The 13,028-nt window shown below is 56.4% G+C and overlaps 1 protein-coding gene across 2 annotated transcripts; it reads right to left on the minus strand.

Moving 5' to 3' along the window:
• Window positions 1–7,020: 7,020 nt before the first annotated feature.
• On the minus strand, window positions 7,021–12,636 carry DHX58 (DExH-box helicase 58). 2 transcript variants are annotated; one of them, XM_079327954.1, is made up of 12 exons: window positions 12,436–12,636; window positions 12,157–12,358; window positions 11,867–12,057; window positions 11,537–11,653; window positions 11,198–11,324; window positions 10,935–11,117; window positions 10,595–10,851; window positions 10,322–10,471; window positions 9,915–10,076; window positions 8,079–8,269; window positions 7,804–7,900; window positions 7,021–7,566 (listed from the first exon to the last, which is right to left on the minus strand). In XM_079327954.1, exons 1-12 carry the CDS (start codon window positions 12,601–12,603, stop codon window positions 7,387–7,389), a joined length of 2,025 nt encoding a protein of 674 aa, XP_079184080.1. In that variant the 5' UTR covers window positions 12,604–12,636; the 3' UTR covers window positions 7,021–7,386. The 2 variants fall into 2 exon arrangements, with proteins under 2 accessions (XP_079184080.1, XP_079184079.1); XM_079327953.1 differs by lacking the exon at window positions 8,079–8,269 and having other exon boundaries at window positions 7,284–7,566; window positions 12,436–12,622.
• Window positions 12,637–13,028: the final 392 nt, after the last annotated feature.

The raw sequence follows: 13,028 nt of genomic DNA on the forward strand, positions 1-13,028 counted from the left end.
CCACAAACACCCGTGTTTGAATTCAGACTGAGCCTAAGGTGTCCTAAAAAGCAAAGGTTTGCACTCTGCAAGAGCTGTTGTAAACATGGAATGAGGTTTCCCAGTGCTGCAGCTCCTTCCAGATGAGCAGGTGCTCGCAGGTGACGGAGGCACCACGTTCCCACCAGCAGCCCCTCCTATTTCATCCTGGGCACCTGCTATTTTTAGCTGCCTTTGATGGGCTCTCTACAAGCTCTCTGTAAAATATCTGGGCCAGGCACGCACAGCTTCCACAGCTCCACTCTGCCAGAGCACGCTTCCCAAGGAAGGGCTCGGGGATGCTGGATCAGCCCAGCTGGGACCCACGTGCCTGGAGGGATTGAATGGGGAGAAGATGTGGCCCCACAGCCTGACAGAGCTTTGGGTTGTGGTTTGCACCTCAGCATCTGCACAGCCACATCAGCAGGGTGATGTTAATCCTAGCCCTAACCCTGACCCTAATCCTAACCCCAGCCCCAACCCCACTCCATGGGCACTGCAGGCAGAACGTCCCCATTCTCTAACTGGGGTGCAGAAACAAGAGCACAAATGGGTCAGAGCTGAGCTGAGCACCCACTTGGGCACCCACAAATGCAGGAACTTCCCCCACAGCTCCAGGAGTACAAAAGGGATCCCTGGCACTGCTCCTGGAACCTGCTGGCCACAGCATCTCTCACAGCACTGGGCATGAGAGGCACCTGAGTGACAGAGGCACCAATAACTCATTGTTAGGGGAGAGGTTGCTGTTATTTTATGGCTGTTGTTATTTCCTTCCTATTGTAACTTTTAATTAAAATCTATGGAAGGCTGATAACTGCTCCCTCTGCATAATTGCAGGGAGTAAATTTTATTATATAGGAAAGTGGTTTTAATTTTTAATGGACTTATTTTGAAGGAAGAGCAACACTTTGAAGGGATCTGTGAGCCCCAGTAACATTATCAAAGGTGAGAAGAGGAACAGAGATGGGTTTACTACCTGTTCTCCATAAAACTGTTATTTTAGTGGAGTTTTGTGCTTCCTCCTAATGAGAGATGAATTGCACCAGCTTCATTTGCTGTAGGAGGAAAATTAAAATGAAACTGATAAGAGCCCAGCCTCTAGCTCCTGACTTACCTCCCAATTATAAATGAAAGCTCACAGGCATTCCAGAGATGGGGCTTGATGTCTACATTAATTATAAATAAATTATCTACACTTAATGTTTAAATGAAATTTCAGATAAAGCTTTATATTTAGAAAAGTGTTGCATCACTGCATAAATATTTATGCAAGGAGTCTGGGTGAACTGCGGCTGCTTCGGTGTGATGTCAGAGCAGAGCTGGAGCAGGGAGCCTTGGCTGGGTGTGGGGAGGGGAACAGCACAGGGGGGCCCTAAACCCAACCCTCCCCTGGGGTTTGAAGCTCCATGTCAGCCTGACATTGTCAGAGCAGCAGCCCACAGCCAGGGAGACCAGTGGCAGTGACAATTCCCCGTGTTCCCATCTTTCTCCAGCCCTCAAGACCTTGTGGCAATGTCCCACAGGATCCCTCAGGGCTGGGGTGAGCCTTTGGTGCAGCCAAAGTGGAAGAGTAAAAATCTGGCAGGAAAAACAGTAAGGGAGGACAAATAAAATTGGTTGAAATTGTTCAGCCCCAGTCACTTGTGTGCAGATGCAGAAGGAGTGCAGATGAGGTCCAGGCAGGATCCAGCATCCTTGGCAGCCACCACTGAGGTGGGATATCATCCCTTTGTACACAGAGAGCTGCCTGTGCCCACACTCCTGGCCAGTCCTGGGATCTGCTTCATGCCACCAAAATCTGAGATGCAGCAGCTTTCCAGGGCCATGAATGCATTTGTCTGATTTCTTTGTGATGCTTGAGGCAGAACATCCCCATCAGAGAGAATATCCTGGCCAGGGCAGAGCATCCCAGCCAAGGAAAATATCCCAGTAGGGAGAACATCCCAGCCAGGGAGAACATCCCAGCCAGGGAGAACATCCTTGGCAGGTGCACACAAGACCCACCAGCAAGGGCTGAGCAGGCAGAGCTGGGCACTGCTGGCCCAGGAATTTTAGCAGGGTCACCTTTGGTATCACAGAGCTGCACAGTCCTCGTTCTCCAATGGGAGCAGTATCTCATTTCTTCCTCAATTAGCTCCTGATTATCAGTGTCCCAGGGCCCCTTTCCAGTCTCTGTTTAATGCACCATTAATAATTCATTTCTCAGATAGCAGGAACGCAGCGCGAGGTTGGGGCTTTGTGACTAATAAGTACCAGAGCAACTCTCATCTCCAAGGGACAAATGAAGGCAACAAAAATAAAGTGGAAGAATCAAAGATAATATGTTTTGTGGCCTTTAATCAAACACTGCATATTGATTACTCAGGTGAAGAACACACACACAGGCTGGGCTGTTTTGCCTCACCAACCCCATCCCTGGCATGGAGGGGACACCTCAAGTTAAAGCTAGGGCTGGTCTGCACTGCCCTCTTCCCAGAGTTAGAGGTTTAGGTATGGACTAGACCTTTCCTCAAGCTGGAAAATCCCTGGAGCAGGTTTCCCAGAGCCCAGCAGAGCCAGTGCAGTGGCTGAGGAGTCGCACACATGCTGGCAGCTGCACATTAAGTGTGACGGGTTTCTGACAGATCCAATTATAAAGCCAGGTCTCAGCAGAATTGCAGCCCTAAGATTTAGTGCATGAAATTTTGTTTGGGAATTTTCAGATATTGCAGCTTCTACCAGGGATCCCAAGCAGACTCCAGAATGTGCCAGCACCTGCCAGCTGTCCCTGGGTCTTACCCCACTGTGCTGGGTCCCCTCCCTGCCACATTCTGCCAATGCCCAGCCCAAAAAGAGTCACCCCAAAACGGCAAGAAGGAGAGTGGCCACCCCCCAGCAACACTGAGGAAGGGGAAACTGCAGCTCCCCTGCTCTTCTGCCCCACAGAGACGTGCCCTGGCCCAGGGACTGTCCCTGCCCCTGCACAGGCTACAGGCTGTAAATCACTTGACTCCCAGTAGCTGAGGATCTGCCCAGGCCCTTCCACACAGCCCTGGAATGGTATTTTTAGCCCTTTCCTAGAAAAACAAGGTGGGCATGTGTGATGGTCGTGTTCTCAGCTGACCAGGGACTTGGCTGCCCTGGGAATGCTCCTCAGAGGAAAGCAGCCAAGAAACCTCCAGGGACCAAAAGATCCAGGCCAGTGAGGACATAGGGATGTGAGTCCAGCTGCTTCCACAGTGCTTTGGTCTGAAGAAAAGTCAAGATGTAGTGCCCCAGCCAGGGCTGCACGAGCTTTTCCATCAAAATCCCGGGACTGGGCTGAGAGCACAGGGTTGTGCCCCAGTGCTGACAGGGACCCTGGGATTGCAGGTGAGCACCAATCTCGGGATGAAAACTGGCTGCCTGCAGCACTGCTGCCATCAGATCAGAGCAGCATCACCATTCCCTGGCTCGGGAACCCAGGAGATGTTGGGAAAACAGATTTGCCTTCACATCCTCGAGGCTGTTCCATCCTCTGCCATCTGCAGCTGAGCCCAGGCTGGCAGCAGCAGCCGGCAGGATGGTGCCAGGGGGCTCGGTGGCTGTGGGGGGCTGGAGTCTCCCCAGTCCTGGCTTTTGTACCCTCCTGGGGACACCCAGTGAAGGGCTGCAGCCCTTTCCCCAAGCCGGGCTGGCTCCCCTGCACTGGCAGCGCATGTTTGGGCTGTGGGATCCACTCCAGGCTCCAGCTGGGACACCTCCCTGATTCCCCCGGGATGAGCAGCCCCCGGTTTTGCCCTCCTCGTCCCGATGCTCCTGCGGTGCCCCGGGCTAGTGGCTCGCTGTGCCGTGGCTCCGATGGCATCGCACGCTACATTCCCGGGAGCTGTTTTAACCTAAGCAGAATAAACCTGCAGTGATTATATTTCCTGCCTCCCGGTCGGGGCGCGAGGGAAATTGTTTGATGCTAATCCCCTTGTTTAATCCACCAGCATCCTGACATGCGAACAGTCAGGATTAACTCCCGGCGGGGATCGTTCGACATGCGGCCGCCGGTCAGCACCGGGCAGGGCAGGGACGCCCCCGCACGCTCTGCGGGCTCCCGTGGAGCTCAGGGGATGGAACGAAATGGGGAGAGATTCTGGTTTTCGGGATGGAGTACAAGCAGTTTTCTGAAGACTGGAATTTCCCCTGGTATAGAGAGGGAAACTCCAGCTGTCCCGGGAAAGGTCACTTCAGGGTCTGATGTGTTCCCGGGCTCTGGAAGAGATACTGTGCAATAGCCAGATTTTCAGATGTGCCTGGGAAGCAAAATTCAGTCCCCATCCCCCTCGCCCAGGATGCAACCGGACTCCTGCTGCTTATCCTGCTGCTGCCTGAGCCAGAAACACGAAGCAGGATGGAGCCACCCGCAGGGCAGGACCCCCAGCCCCAGGCATGTCTTTGATAAAGGTGCCTGGGGTCCTGCTTCGGCTGCTCTGTGCCCTCCTTGCTGCAGACCTGCCCTGGATTTCAAATTTCAATTTGCCTGACTTTATCTTTCAGCCCCAGTTCTCATTATTCCTCTCTCTGCCAAGTTAAAGAGCCCTTTAATACCCAGCAGTTTTCTCCCCAGGAAGATACTTGCATGCTGTAATCAAGTCACATCTCAGGCTCCTTCCCGATAAGTCGAACAGGCTGAGTGCTAAGTCCCACTAAACACCAGCCTGGGGAAAGGGCTGACCTGAGGCACTGCCAGGTGGAGGAGCTGGAGCTTTTCCAGCTGGTGCCTTGAGAGGGGAATCAGTGCTTTCTGACTGCTCTGCACTGATGACAAATGAAATGAGCTGTGAAAAATAAATTGCTGCATTGCCCTGACTCTGTGAGCACACCCAGGGGCACGGGGGGTGCTGGGGCAGGAGGCCACAGGCACTGCTGGGGCTGTGCCCACGCTGGCAGCCCGTGGGACAGGGGCAAACCCCTTCGTGGTGTTTCTGCCAGCAGAACTTGCTGCAGCAGCTGTTTGCTGCGGGGCTAATGGTGCCCATCTCTTCTTACAGGCAGCGAGTCGTGATGGCCGGAAAATCAGAGATAAGCAAAGGTGCTTCGAGCCACAGACTCCTTCCAGCCTGGGGATTTGGCCACAGGAGACCAGCTCTGAAGGATGCCAGTCCTGAAGGATGCTGGCTCAGAAGGATGCAGGCTCAGAAGGATGCCAGCCCCAAAGGACACCGAGCAAGGTCGCAGCACCAATCTCTGCAGCTCGGCTGCTCCCTGCTGCCAGGCCCAAGGTGACCGAGCCCCTGGGAAGGAGAAATCAGATGCAGCTGAAGCTGAAGCAGGGAGGGAAGAACCAGCAGAGGCTGGATACAGACCCACTTGCAAAACCCACAGAGACTCACAGTGCTGTCCTGGCCCCGTATCCCACAAAGTCAGCTGCGCCCCCTCAAAAAGGGGTAAGTTTTGTCACAGAAATTCTGGTTTGGGGCACCCAAGCAGCCAGACAGATCTACCAGGGCTGGTGAGAAGCTGCACCACCCAGTGCTGTCGGCACCCACTGGGCTAACTCACAACGTGAATTCTTCAAGCATAAATCAGGGCAATTTGAACAGAGCAAAACGGTCTGGGGTCCCTGCGGGAGGGATCCTGCCTAGGGAGTGTGAGGAGAGGCCATCCCAGCCCACAGGGAGCTACAAATAACTCAAATGGCCTCATTACCCAGTTTCTGATGAACAGGAGTTTGGTTTCCCCGGGGCCATCTCTACCTAAAAGTGTGCCTGACACTGCGGGAACCTCTGGTACCAAAGTCAGGCAGGAGCAAGGCTCTGGTTCCCTGCACATGTCCTTGACCTTCTGCAGTTCCCCAGCACTCACAGAGTCACCCGTGACCTGCCGAGCTGTTTCCTGGTGCTGGGAGCCCCCGGGCCAGCACCGGCCCGTGCGGCAGCAACCCGCGGGAAAGGGACACGCGTGGGGAGGCGGTGCGAGCGCCTGTGCTCACTGCATCATCCCCCTTTCCCCGGGCACCCCCCGGTCCCCCCGGATCATTCCCCGGCTCCCCCCGGATCGTTTCCCGCTTCTCGGGCATCCCCCGGTCCCCCTGGATCGTTTCCCGGTTCCCGGGAATCCCCCGGTCCCCCCACATCCTTTCCCGGTTCCCCGAACATCCCCCGGTTCCCGGGCATCCCCCGGTCCCCCTGGATCGTTTCCCGGTTCCCTGAACATCCCCCGGTTCCCGGGAATCCCCCGGTCCCCCCTGATCGTTTCCCGGTTCCCCGGATCCTTTCCCGGTTCCCCGAACATCCCCCGGTCCTCCCGGATCCTTATCCCGTTCCCCGAACACCCCCTGCTTGCCCTGGTCCCCCCGGATCGTTGCCCGGTTTCCCGAATATCCCCGGTCCACCCGGATCGTTCCCCGGTTCCCCCGGATCGTTCCCGGTTCCCCCGCTCCCTTTCCCGGTTCCCCGAACATCCCACGATCCCCCCGGATCTTTAACCCGTTCCCCGAACACCCCCCGGTCCCCCCGGTCCCTTTCCCGGTCCCCCCGGACGCCCCTCGGTCCCCCCGGTTCTTTTCCCGGTCTCCCCGGACCGTTCCCGGTTCCCCCGCTCCCTTTCCCGGTTCCCGGTTATCCCCCGGTTCCCGGCCCGGGGCTCCCTCTAGCGGCCGGCTCGGGGCAGCACGGGCTGCGCTCCCGGTACCGAACCCCGCGCCCCGAACCCGGCCCGGTCCTGACCCGAGCCCTGCCGAAGCCCCGCGGCTGCCCCGCAGCTCGGAGGCAAAAGGACTTTCCAGAGCGCTCCCAGGTGAGAGCGAGGGGACGCCTGGAGCCCCGCACGGATCCCCGGGGCTGGCCCAAAGGGGTTCAGGCTCGTTCTGCACCTCGAGAAGGTGAGATGGGGGAGGGCCGGGGCAGCCTCACAGACTCCACTGCCCCCTGGCAGACCCCTGTTCTGCTGGCACAGGGTACAGTGATTTCTGGCTGTAGGGCAATGTCGCCCCTCTAAGCCTCCTGTGTCCAGCCAGCTCTTGCCACGAGTGATGCAGCCACCCTGCCCCTTCAGTCTAGCATGTGTGTTTTTAATAGAGACACATCAAATTCATAAATTGGAGTGGAAAAGCATTGGGGTATGTCCTGGATCCACAGAAATTTCCTGGCAGGGTTGTGGAGGAGAAGGCAGCAGCATGGGGAGCAAGGAAGGGTTTAAGTGGTTTTCAATCCCAGTATTTCATCCTTCCTCCGTGGATGCAGCAAAGCTCCTTCAGCAGCCATGGGGTCCAGCTTGGGATGTGCTGCTGGGGCTCAAAGCAGCGAGGAAGAGAGGAGTGAGCCATAGCTCTCTGTCCAAGGGTCTAGAGAGCCTCCCCTTTTTATGTAGCACCCTGAAAATGTCCTGTGAATAGTTCTCTTCTGAACAGAGCCTGTGCTAGAGGGACAGACCGTAGGTGTCAGAGCAGTACTCCACATAGTCAAACGCCTTGATGGGGAATGTCACAGAGCCCCACTTCTTGTATCTCCTCTTCTCTGCTGGTGTCTCCACCACAAAGTTTTTGATGCAGAGGATAGGCAGCTTCACCTGCTGGTACAGCATCTCCATCCCCCAGTCCTGTGTGGGCAGGGAGGGGACAGTGACCCAGTGAACACATAGTGTCCCCACACACACAGGGATGGGGCAGCTCCTTGCTCCCAAGGCATGTCCCTCCTTTGGAGACAGCCCGTGTCCATGTCCTGCAGCACACACATGACACTGGCACGTGCAGCTATGAGCTGGGCACAAGGCACAGCCTTTCCTGTCCCTCCAGCTCTGGCTGGGCTGCAGACACAGGAGAATTTTGGTGCTCACCTGGCTGCAGGCTTTGCAGGAGATACGGCAGCCAGGCTCCCAGTCCCTGAAAGTCCGCTGGAACTGCATTTTCCCAGAAGAAACTCTGTAACACGACCTGGAAGGAAGAGGCCACCAGCCAATAAGGGTGATGGTCCAGGGGACACCAACAGGCGCTCCCACACTCAAAATTCCTGCCATCTCCTTGTACCAAAAACCCTGAGAATGAGCTGGCAGCAGGCTGGTGCTACCCTTGCCCATCTGCCTGCCCATCCCTGCCCAGGTGAGGCTCCTACCCAAAGTGGGGGTTGACGTTGACGTGGTGCATGCCCTCCACGGTGCGGATGTCGCTGCCGCGGCACGCGGCCGCGCCGCAGTTGGCACAGTACAGGCGAACGGCCGCCGGGTCGTGCAGCTGCCGCCGCTCGCTGATCCTGGACTCCTTCATCAGCCAGCTGGCTACGGCCACCTGCTGCAGCTCCCGGATCTGGGGGATACAGGGGTGTGCTGGGTTGATGTGGAGAGAAATGTGGATTCTGTCACCAGCTGTGACAGATTCCTTATCTCCGTGACATATACTACCTGCTAATGGGCCGTCTTTGGGACAGGGTGATGCAATCAACTTTATCTTTTCCACAACCCATGCTCCCTCCAGGAAGATATCATCTGCTACTCAGCCATTCAGTCCCACTGCATGACTGATAAAATTACACCATCCCATTGGGAGATGCTCCACCCAGGGGGAGGAGCCAAGCCTTTCCTACCTAGATAAAAAACTGAGATTTTCAACAGCAAGTTATCCATCTTTCCACTGAATTACAGAGGAAAACCAGACCTTTCCACATCATCTCTAGACCTTCAGAGGAAAACTGCACCTTCTACAGGAGCACTGCTTCAACAGAACCACATCTGTCACTGCAGGAGGATGCAGCCACCATTTAATGGGACTGCTGCCAACACCCTGACTGACACAGTGTCAGGTTGTATTTTGACTCTGTCAGTGTTTTGGGATTGTTCTTTGTAATACTGTTTCTATTTTAATTTTCCTAGTAAAGAATTGTTATTCCTAATTCCCCTATCTTTGCCTGAGAGCCCCTTAATTTCAGAATTATAATAATTTGGAGGGACAGGATTTACATTCTCCACTTGAAAGAGAAACTTCTGCCTTTATTGGCAGATACCTGTCCTTGAAACCAGGACAAGGGGTCAGCACAGGACTGCAGGCAAGGATGTTGGGAAAGACAAGGATTTGACAGCAAGGTCTCACAGATGTGTATGTGTAACAGAAAGATCTTTGAATGTAGAAGCTGAAGAAGGAATAGAAATAAGAGCAAGTTTTGATATAGAAGAAAAGAATTCCTGAGCCAGTCTTACTGGATAACTAAGAAGCCAAAGAGCAAGTGAGTTGGAAGGGGTTTTTATGACTCTAAGCAAAGGATAAATCGGCCTCAAACAAAAGATGCTTTTACCAAGCAAAAAAGATTTTCACAGGCAAACAAAAATGCCATGTTGCAAGTAGAAAGAAAGATCTCAAAATCTTCCACTGGGAGAAAACTGAAAAACAACTTCTAGCTTAAACTGTAACATACTAATGTTTTGTGATTGGAAAACAGTAACATGAATAATAATGTTAGTAGTTCTGATAGGCTATAGGTAATAGTAAAAATATTGATTGGTTGTTAGGTCTTAATATGTTCTGCAATGAAAAGTATATAATGCATAGTAACCAAAACTAGAGTTGGCTTCAGATGAACCTACAGCTGATGCTGGAAAAGCTGTGGGCTTCTCTCTTGTTACCCATGACCTGTGAATTCCTGTATCATCTGGATAAAATAAAGAGCATTTTACAGAGTCACCTAGAGCCCTGCATCCCTCATTTTGGCTCTTGCATAAGGAGAGATGGCAGACATGGAAAGATTCATGGCTACTGAGGGATGCATCATCCCAGGAGCCCAAGCCACAGGGCAGGACAGGCAGGGCAGGATGGGCACACACTGCCCCATGCCCCTCACACATCCCCAGCCCAGGATCCAGTGCTTCCCTGAGACAGAGCAGGCAGCCAAACACAGGGTGCAGAGGGGACCAAGAGCAGCCTGGCCCCGCCAGCACCCACAGCAGCACCCAGCACCCACCTTTTGGCAGTACTCCTGCTCAGGCATGGCTTGCACTGCCTGAATAGCCCTCTTCATGAGGTCTACCAGGTCCTCATTGAGCAGCTCTCGGGTCATCTCTCTGCTGTTGGCTTTGGCAAGGACAGAGTAGACACTGTTCTCAGCACGGGCACGGCCCCGGGCCTGCAGGGCAAGGTCCAAACATTGCAGTCAGAGGGACACATTGCAGAGGAGGGACACAACCAACCCTTCTGTGCTACCCTGAGAACAGAGCCACCTCCACCCTCCCCTGCACCTTGCCAAGGGATGTTCTGCCAGGGGCTGGGCTCATCCCCAAGGAGCTGCCTGCAGGGAATGCAAGAGCCCCCATGTCCCACCCCTGCAGATTTGGGTGATCCCAGCAGGGCCAGAGGGAGCCTGGGCAGCACCTGCATCATGGAGATCTCATTGGTCATCAGCCCATAGCGGACCACAATGTTGCACTCAGGGATGTCCAGGCCCTCCTCGGCCACACTGGTGGAGAAGAGAAGGTTGAGGGCTCCCTCACGGAATTGCTTGATCACATTCTGCTGCTCATTCTGGGTAGACAAGGGGGTGATGCTGCAGCAGCTGAGCAGGTCTCTGAGACCTGGGCACCACCCACAACACACCCAAAATGTGCAGAGTGGGCTCAGTCCCGTTCCTGCCCACCCTCCACTCACCTGTGTCATGTGCCTGGTCTGGTTGCTGTAGCCAGCACCAGTGAGGACAGCAGCCCTGATGTGCTGCCCATGGAGAGTGGCCGTGGTCTGCAGCCAGCTGAACAGGCTGTGGGCACTCTGCCTGGTCTTGGTGAAGACAATGCCACGAGAATTGCCCAGGGGCTGAAAGTGCTCACGCAGGATCCCCTCCAGCTTGCCCAGCCTGGGGTTCTCATAGCGGTGGTCCCCAGCAAGCACCTGCAGTCTCGCCCTGTTCTCTGCACGGGCGAGTGGGGTGTCAGGGACACTCCCTGCACCCAAAATTCAGCCAGCACCACCCTCCTACAGGCCCCTCTGTTACCCTCAAACGTGGCAGCCAGGAACTGCTCGGTGGGGTCCTTTTTATCCCTCTCAGTGCTGTAGAACTGCTGGAGGCACTGGAGGGCGTCCACCATCCGCACGGTGTCGTTGACCAGCAAAGCGTCGTTGTACTTGCGCAGGTGCAGGGCGCACACCCGCGCCTTGCGACGGAACATCTCTGTGGCTGGAGGGGCCAGGGGACACCCCAGTCACAGCCTGTCCCCCTGGCTCAGCCCTGCCACTCCCACTCTGCTGCACCCTCACCTCTCTTCTCCAGCTCCACAATGCGCTGCTCGTAAATCTGCGTGCCGAAGTCCTGCGGGAGATCTGGCTCCCCCATGAACTGCTGGATCTGCATCATCACCTTCTTCAGCTGCTCACCAAAGGGGTCCTGGGAGCAGGGAGGGGCTTAGCACCCAGAAATTGTGGCTGCTTGCATGGCAGGACCCAGACAGTTGCAGGATCCCCCAGCACCAAAGTTCTGAGTCAACCGATTTTTCACACTAGCCTGAGTGAAATGGATGAAGGGACTCAGCCCCTCACCCAGCAGGGATGGGAGTCTCATCTTCCACCCAGTTAGCAGCTGCAGCAGCCCTCCCTCACCTTCTCTCTCTCCTGGCACAGGTCATACTGCTTCTTGGGTTGGGGGACACAGCTGTGTGGGTGCTGCACCTCATCCTGCATCGATGTGATCTTCTCAGTGTCCAGGTTGGCACAGATCTGAGAGGCAAAGACTCTGCTTCCACCCTGAGCCCAGCTGCCCAGGACAATGCAGCAGCACGTGGTGCTCACTGGCATCCTGGTGAGTTTGGGGATGACTCCTCTGGGCTATCCAGCATCCACACATCTGGGCATCAACCCCCATGCCAAGGAACACCCTGCGGAACCCCAGGGCAACCTGTGCTGAAGCAGGACAGGAGGCACAGTACACACCTGCAGGATGTGTTCTACGGCCCCCTCAAAGGATGTTGCCCTCCCAGTGCCAGGGGATGCCGTCAGCCCCAGGATCTGTGGCAGGTTCTGCTCCCCACCGAGCTTGTGCTGAAGGTATCTCAGCATGATCTTGTTGTAGACAGCGTCCTTGTGCGTGTGGTGACACTCATCTATCACCAGCAGTGAGAAATCTGCTCCAGGCCAGGGAGGGGAGCAGGGTGAGATGGTGGCTTAGCTGTGTGGCTCAGCCACAGCTGTGGGGCCGGCAGAATATGTAGTCTAGCACCTACCTGTCAGCTCCACGTGCATGTCCTCCTCCGTGCTGACCAGAGCATTCTGCAGAATCTGGGCTGTGCAGATGACAACATCGTTCTTCTTCACCAGGTCGGCAAAGAAAGTTTTGTGGCTGGTGTCCCCACTGATGGATGTCACCTTGAAAGCATCCCGCAGTTGGTGGAACTCCTTCTCGGTGTGCTGGTCCACCAGGTGCACCTGCGCGCACAGGACCGCACTCAGCACCGGCCAGGACCCCGACCCGCGGCTCCCGCGGTCCTGGGGCAGGGCAGCACCTTGTTGACCAGCACGGCCACCTTGCGGCCCCGCCGGCTCTCCAGGTGCCGCCGGCAGACGTGCACGGCCACGCGGGTCTTCCCGGCGCCCGTGGGCAGCCAGACGATGCTGTTGCGGCCGCGCAGGGCCGGGGCCGCCGCCTCCCGCTGGTACCCCCGCAGCTCCATTCCCCGCAGCTCCGTTCCCCGCAGCTCCGTTCCCCGCAGCTCTGCTCTCCGCAGCTCCGTTCCCCGCTGCTCCGTTCCCCGCCGCCCCGTTCCCCGCCGCCCCGCTCCCCGCAGCTCCGCTCTCCGCTGCTCCGTTCCCCGCCGCTCCGTTCCCCGCCGCCCCGTTCCCCGCCGCTCCGTTCTCCGCTGCTCCGTTCCCCGCCGCTCCGTTCCCCGCCGCCCCGTTCCCCGCCGCCCCGTTCCCCGCCGCCCCGGCTCCCGCAGCCGGGAAACGAAACCGGAGGTGGCGCGTCCGGCCGGTCCCGGCGGGCGGGGCACGGGGAGGGCCCAGCGAGGGAGGGCCACGCTGGAGCCGAGCTGAACCGAGCCGAGCCGCCCGGGGATCCCCCCCGGAATCCCGGCTGGGAATTGCAGCCAAAACCAAA

This window comes from Erithacus rubecula (genome assembly GCF_903797595.1).
Source record: "Erithacus rubecula genome assembly, chromosome: 27".
NCBI lineage: Eukaryota > Metazoa > Chordata > Aves > Passeriformes > Muscicapidae > Erithacus > Erithacus rubecula.

Excerpts from the sequence above, each read along its gene's own strand:
- DHX58 (XM_079327954.1), bottom strand. The coding sequence starts at position 12,603 with ATGGAGCTGCGGGGGTACCAGCGGGAGGCGGCGGCCCCGGCCCTGCGC. Across the intron at positions 11,118-11,197 it reads TGTGGAGCTGGAGAAGAGAG|CCACAGAGATGTTCCGTCGC; the intron begins GTGAGGGTGCAG and ends TGGCCCCTCCAG. Across the intron at positions 10,077-10,321 it reads ATGAGATCTCCATGATGCAG|GCCCGGGGCCGTGCCCGTGC; the intron begins GTGCTGCCCAGG and ends CTTGCCCTGCAG.